The 6,982-nt window shown below is 35.9% G+C and overlaps 1 protein-coding gene across 3 annotated transcripts in view; it reads left to right on the top strand.

Moving 5' to 3' along the window:
* The window catches only part of FBXO11 (F-box protein 11), a 75,141-nt gene that overhangs the window by 66,774 nt on the left and 1,385 nt on the right, over positions 1-6,982 (top strand). For all 3 annotated transcript variants that reach the window (XM_064509904.1, XM_064509905.1, XM_064509906.1), the window contains exons 13-22: positions 248-333; positions 455-549; positions 1,657-1,779; positions 1,890-1,975; positions 2,352-2,428; positions 2,551-2,694; positions 3,534-3,644; positions 4,807-4,914; positions 6,293-6,401; positions 6,848-6,946. In XM_064509904.1, coding sequence (XP_064365974.1) covers positions 248-333; positions 455-549; positions 1,657-1,779; positions 1,890-1,975; positions 2,352-2,428; positions 2,551-2,694; positions 3,534-3,644; positions 4,807-4,914; positions 6,293-6,401; positions 6,848-6,946 — 1,038 coding nt within the window. The remainder of the gene's footprint in view (positions 1-247; positions 334-454; positions 550-1,656; positions 1,780-1,889; positions 1,976-2,351; positions 2,429-2,550; positions 2,695-3,533; positions 3,645-4,806; positions 4,915-6,292; positions 6,402-6,847; positions 6,947-6,982) is intronic.

Genomic DNA, 6,982 nt, shown 5'->3' on the forward strand with positions numbered 1-6,982 from the left:
ATTCATTTATTTATAATGAAGTGTAAATATTCCTGTTTATAGAAAAATGAAATTGCTGTCTGTGTTCAGCTGAACTATGTTTTTAACTTGCATATATTCTTGGAAATGTGTATTTCTCAAACCACAGAACTGCTGTTAAGTTCTGTTTCAGATATGAGCGCTGCATAATCCTAAGCACTACATATTTTGTGTAGTATTGTACGGTGTATTGTAATCATTTTGTAACATGCATACATTTGTTTCTTAGGGGCAATGCAATTTTTAATGGGAATCAAGGTGGTGTTTATATCTTCGGTGATGGAAGAGGCCTTATTGAAGGAAATGACATTTATGGTAAACGAATTCACTTACTGCACCTTGAACTTGGAACAATTGAAAATTTGAACATTTTACCTATATAACAATTGAAAAATGAACATATAACTTACATATTAAATACGATTTCTGCTAACAGGTAATGCATTAGCAGGAATACAGATTCGAACAAATAGCTGTCCCATAGTTCGACACAACAAGATTCACGATGGTCAACATGGTGGAATTTATGTGGTAAGTATTACCTACAAACAGGCATGCAGATCTGTTTTATATTCATATGAGTGTTGGAAAAGGGTACTGTATATGAAGTGTTTGATTATACTTATAATGGCTGATGAGACTGAATTTCTTATGTTATAAAATAGGTTATTTGTAGTACATTGAAGCTGGTGTTAATATTTAAAAGATGGAAGACTCTTACAAATGTAACAATTATTTCTTTTACAAAGTAAAATGGCATTGCTGGCATAAATTCACCACTTTTTAGGAAAAAAACACCTTTTAAAAGGCTTAACTTTGATAATAGCTTATAGTCATTTAAAAAAAAAACAGTTTTTAAATTTAGAAATCCGTTGAGCTTTTGGGGAGCATAATGCATTTACTCTTAACCTAAATAAATATTTTTTTTTCCTCCAGGTTGGTATGTGTTGCACTTGCTGTACAGTTGTGTATTATAAAACTGAGGAATAAAGTGTAGATTTCAGCGTGTGCAGCCAAGGACTCTGCTAATTGAACTGACGGAGCAGTCGGGTTGCCTTAAGCCATATCAGATTTTGTATAGAGAAAGATTTGCATATCTTTCTACCAAGAGTTACCTAAGGTTAAGCTTATGCTGCAAATGTAGAGTTCTGTTTACTTGAGCTACAAGTGTAAGTCTAATCATAACAGCTTCCCTGCCTGAGAATACTTTTGTACTGTTGTTTTTAGTTTTATGCATAAACATGCTGGCTACCTTAAGTAACATGCCAATTGCTGCCAGTCGGGTGGACAGCAGTGGGTGTAGTTTGAAGTGGCAGATGCCGTAGCTCTTGTCTGGGTGCATGGAGCCGGGGGAGAATACCTCTTCTAGCAACAACTAGCAGAGGTTTGCAAATACTACTGTAGAGCTTGGAAATGCAAAGTAATGATTTACCTGCAGAGTATTCTTAATTTTATGACAAACATTCAAAATCATGATGCAGTATTAATAATAAAATAGTGAAAATAAGTACTAAATCTAATAGATAAGAATTCCTTTCCTGCAGTAAAAATACTGTCTTGGAGGGGAATAGGTGCAGCCAGAAAAACAGTTTTTGCAATTAGCAGTTTTGCTCAACTCTTAAATTGTCTTGTATTTAGCATGAAAAAGGACAAGGTGTGATTGAGGAAAACGAAGTTTACAGCAATACTTTGGCTGGAGTCTGGGTGACAACAGGAAGCACTCCAGTGTTGAGGAGAAATAGAATACATAGTGGGAAACAGGTGAGTTTTGCTTTGCATGTTAGAAAGGAGCCAAAAAAGAAGAAAGCTCTTCCATGTGTTTTTTTTATTATTATTACCTTGAAACTAATAATTTATTTTTGATGTGTTAGGTTGGAGTTTATTTTTATGACAATGGACATGGCGTGTTAGAAGACAATGACATTTATAATCACATGTACTCAGGGGTTCAAATAAGGTAAAGTGTATTCTGATTTCATGTCTGAACAGATAGAGCTTGTGTTGTGCTCTTTTGTGTGCTTTTTTTTTTTTTAACAGTGTTCTTGTCATTTTGTTTCTAAAACTAACTTTTTTGAAATCTGGTATGTCTGAATAGCCTCAGCTTCAAGTTACAAGGAGTAGTTTCCGGTACAGCCTGGATGCTGACTAGAATGTTTGGCTATTGAGAAGTGCATAAAGCTAAAATCTGGTTGCATATCTGGATGTGAAGTATTTTATTAAGGTTTGCAAGCAGTGAGATCTACTGGCCACTTACTGCTGGTGTGTGTTAAATGTTTGGCCTTGGGAAATTGTAAACTGTTTTATCAGACTTCTTTGCTTATGTTTCGCTCTAGAACTGGAAGCAACCCCAAAATCAGACGCAACAAGATCTGGGGAGGTCAGAATGGTGGTATTCTTGTTTATAATTCCGGTAGGTCTGTTTTTCTCATTTATCCAGAATTGTTTATGTTTTGCAATATTATTGCTTTCCTTTTTTTTACCCTTTCGATTTTTTTCCTCATCCCCCCCCCCCCCCCCCCCCCCCAATTTTAGGGCTTGGATTTATAGAAGACAATGAGATTTTTGATAATGCAATGGCTGGTGTATGGATTAAAACAGACAGTAATCCCACACTAAGAAGAAACAAAATCCATGATGGAAGAGATGGCGGCATCTGTATATTTAATGGGGGAAGAGGTATTTCTTTCCCTTACTAGTGTATACTGAATACTCTGGATAAGAGTTTAATTTCAGATTAAGCTATGTCCTTTTTACACTGCCCTTTAGAAATCTAGCTCTTCTCTTCTGAAGTAATAAAATAGTTATTATGAATATACACTGATGCTTTTTAACCTCAATTACATCAGTAATACTGAACTCTGTGGGAGACAGAGAGGTAATTAATCTCATCCAAGAAGACTGTTGGATTGCTGCTTAGGACAGTCCTTTTATCTCAACTGCTTTTGTAAGCTTTGCCATTTGACTGAAGGACAAATATTTAATTAAATTCATCTAAGCAAATCTTGCACCTAAATATTTCAGGTTTTGCTGATGTCAAAAGATTTAAGAAAAGACCCAGATTTTTAAGGGTTCTTTTCAACAGCTATAAATTTTGAAATGGTCCTCCTCTGAAATCCTCTGACTGTTTTATATCGTGGTATCAGCTTCTGATACTTGGTAGTTAGTCACTTGCTGTTTTTAAAAAAAAAAAAAAAAAAAAAAAAAAAATTGGAAGGTCAAAAACTTGGCATTTCCTCAAATATAAAATGGGGTTTAGAGGGATCACTTGTGGGTTTGCTGTAACGGCACATATGTTCCCAAACTGTATTCCACATATTGGAAAAAAAAATACCCTTAGATGATTTTTAGACTGAGAATGACTTTAAACTTGTATTACTAGTAACTTCAGTGCTGTTGATGAGTATTCTCCAGATGAAAGAATTAACAGGATGATGATGCATGAGATCTTTTGGAAATGTTTCACAGATGGATAGGGTTAACAAGCTGAAATGTCATGTGTGTTGATTCTGTTATAGGTCTTCTGGAAGAGAATGATATCTTCAGGAACGCTCAAGCTGGTGTTCTTATCAGCACCAACAGCCATCCTGTGTTAAGGAAAAATCGAATATTTGATGGGTTTGCTGCAGGTTTGTATTGTTTAAATAAAATTCTGAAGTGTTAGAGCTTAGAGAAAGCCCTTCACATAAGTTAACTTTGATTTTTTTTTTTTTCTTTATCCCACAGTATTTAGAAATTCTTAACAGAGATTGGGATGTTCTTTAATGTCTGCTAGAACTCATTTGAGAATTCAGAACTGTAGCCAGAATATCTTGATAGCAATCTTTGGAATTGCTAGCCTGTTGAGAAACAGCACATACTCTGCCTTCTCTTCTTTTCTGTGAAGTACTTTTTCGTAATTTTATTTTAGAAGTAATGGAAAAAGTTGTCTAGTTGATCTGCTGGATGCTGGTTTGAATATTCTATCACTGGTCCCATTTTAAAACCAAGGCAACATAGTGCAATATGTTTTAAGGATATTTGAATTGCATCTCAAATGTAACCGTCTCACAAACATGAAAAATTATTGAAATGAGCATTTCTGTTGACTCCAAAAGAGATGAAGAATGAATTAGTAGTGATTTTTGTGCAATTTATTGTTTAATGATCACACTTGCATAAGTCTTGCATTCCATTCCATTTCAACTAAAATTGCATTCTTGAGTTTTCTCCCATCTTTCTTTCAGAAGAAGCAAGTGTTCTGAGAAGAGCCTCTAAAGGTGTAGTTTCTGTGTGTGGTGGGGGGGGAAGGATAGGTTGCTGTCAAGAGCAGTCCTGGAGAAATGACTTGGAAGACCCCTGTTAATGATAAAAGCCAAGATTTAAAGAAATGATTTTTAGGTGCCCATCTCAAACTTCTTTTAAAAGATCTTTTAAAAGAGGGTAAGGTACGTGCGCAAGAACTCTCAAATATACATGAAGATGACAGGTTAAGCACCCAAAAATCATGTCCCTCTTGAAAATCAAAGTACTATTTTATCAGAGAACTATATTATCAGATAAATTAATAGCTTGTTACTACCAGAAACCATTTATGCCAGCTGTAGCTTTTTGAAAGGATTCAATACCAGTATTTGAACTTGAGTTTTGTAGCAGGTTACAATGCAATTTCTAATAATGTGATTTTACACTTTTTTCCCTGAGTAGTTTATTTAAAATAATAATAATAATGAGAGGTACAAATGCACAATGACCAAGAACTTAATCTTTCCCGCTCTCTTTTCTCTTTCCTATTTCCCTGACCCAAAAAAGGTATTGAAATAACAAATCATGCAACTGCAACATTAGAAGGCAATCAGATTTTTAACAACCGATTTGGAGGTTTATTTCTAGCATCTGGTGTCAATGTAACAATGAAAGGTGAGTCTGAGTTCTGCTGCGTATGTGTGTTCATTTTGCATTTTTTGATTTGGTGGTGGTTTTGGTGGTCTAGAGTTTATCATACCTTATCTCCCACCCCACCCCACCCCACCCCTGCATTTTTGGCTCGGTTATACTAACTTTTTAAGCCGCATTAAAATTAAGGCGTTTGACTGGAGGGAGTAAGACAAGCTAAGACATTTCAGTTTTTTAGACTAGTAGCCAGAAGCTTTCAAAGGTTACTTAAGGTTTTCTTGTCATATTAAAGGTCCTTTATTAGCTTTTCTGTCTCATACTTGTTTGCAAACTGGTTACCTCTTTGATTGGCCCATCTCAAATTCACATTGTAAGTTAGCATAATGGGAAGTCTTTTCTCAGGTATCTGAAAACAAGTGTCTAGTAAAGAAATGTGATTTACTTTGCTTTAGGATCTAAAAGCATGACTATTCACAATCCCTAATCACTTTTTTGGAAAATAATACAGTTTACATAAAATTTTCATATATACTGAGGAAGTGTGCATGAAACAAGATCCTCTTGTTGGAGCTTGGAGTGATGGTTTGAATGGCAGACAGCACAGGAGTTTTTTTCTGGAAGAAAGAGGTTAATTTTGCGAGAAGCTTTTTACCTGCTTGGATGTACTGGTTATATCCTTTCCTGTATAGTTCTTTAGATCAACTGAAAACTCAACCTCACAGCCTCTGCTTCACAGCTGGGGCTTGCTGACTGTATCAGTCAGTGCTGTGACACTACTGGGGACAGGCAAAAAAGTTTGAGGTGTACTTTGGGACTTGACAGAAGAACAACCTGTATTTGAGTAACTGTAGCCAAAGAGGGGATAACCAAATTCAGTAAGGCCTTGGACACATCTTTTAAATGTTGGAGGTGGCTGGGAACTAATTCCAGCTTCAGTTCTGTTGGAAGATGCCTTATTCTTAGATGAGTAAAGAGTTGTCCTTGTCTGCTTTTTAAGAGGGACATGTAAAACTCCTTATGGTCAAGGGCTGGCAGACTAGTGGCTTTCAACTGTTTTGTTTTCAGACTTTTTTCAGTAGAAAACTTAAGCCTGATAGGAAGGCTTGCTTCTATACCATCTTTCAACAATTCACAAGAAGTATTTAAATGAAGGAGGGGTCTGGTTTATCAGATGTTTCATGAAAGGATCAGATAGAAGAGCAGTCTTTTTGGTCTGAGGAATGCACTGCACTGTCCGGGCATCTGCCTTGTAATCTAGCATCCAGGATTTGATATACTTAAATGCCAAAACTAAAATTCTGGCATGTAACTAAATGTTCATAATGGTTCTAATTCTAATAAATAAATAAAGATTATTGACCCAGGTGTGATTAAGTACTGTGGGTTTTTGTTCCCCCAATAGATAACAAAATAATGAACAATCAAGATGCTATAGAGAAAGCTGTCAGTAGAGGCCAGTGTTTGTATAAGATATCGAGTTACACCAGCTATCCGATGCATGACTTCTACAGGTAACAAGTTCTTCTGCAACAAGATTTTTGGTGGGGGAGTCACCTACAGCAAGTTTTTTTTGTTTGTTTTTTTTTGTTGTTTTTTTTTTAAATAAACTCCCACAGTGTTTCTTTTTGTAAGTCCCCTAAAACAACTGCAATGTGTCAGTTAAAGCACACATGAATGCTCTTCCTCACCCACAACAGAAGAGGATTAAACAAGTTCCCTTGCGTTGACATCACTATGAGCTTGAAAATGCATGGTATGGGATTACATGGGAGAGCTGCCCTTTCAAAGGACAAAAGCAGAAGTATGCTATGAAAATTCAAGTTCACTATTCATGTAAAATCCTAAAGTTTTCCAATCCTGTGCAAATCTCTTTACTGCCATTCTGCCCCCTCCCCCAAGCACTTTTCACAGCTCATCAGTGTTTGATTCATGCCTAATGTGATGCATTTTACTTCAGATGTCACACCTGTAACACCACAGACCGCAATGCCATATGTGTGAACTGCATTAAGAAGTGCCATCAAGGACATGATGTAGAATTCATTAGACATGATAGGTATGTTTCAAATGAGTATGTCAGGCAATTTAAACA

This window comes from Dromaius novaehollandiae, chromosome 3, assembly GCF_036370855.1.
Source record: "Dromaius novaehollandiae isolate bDroNov1 chromosome 3, bDroNov1.hap1, whole genome shotgun sequence".
Lineage (NCBI taxonomy): Eukaryota > Metazoa > Chordata > Aves > Casuariiformes > Dromaiidae > Dromaius > Dromaius novaehollandiae.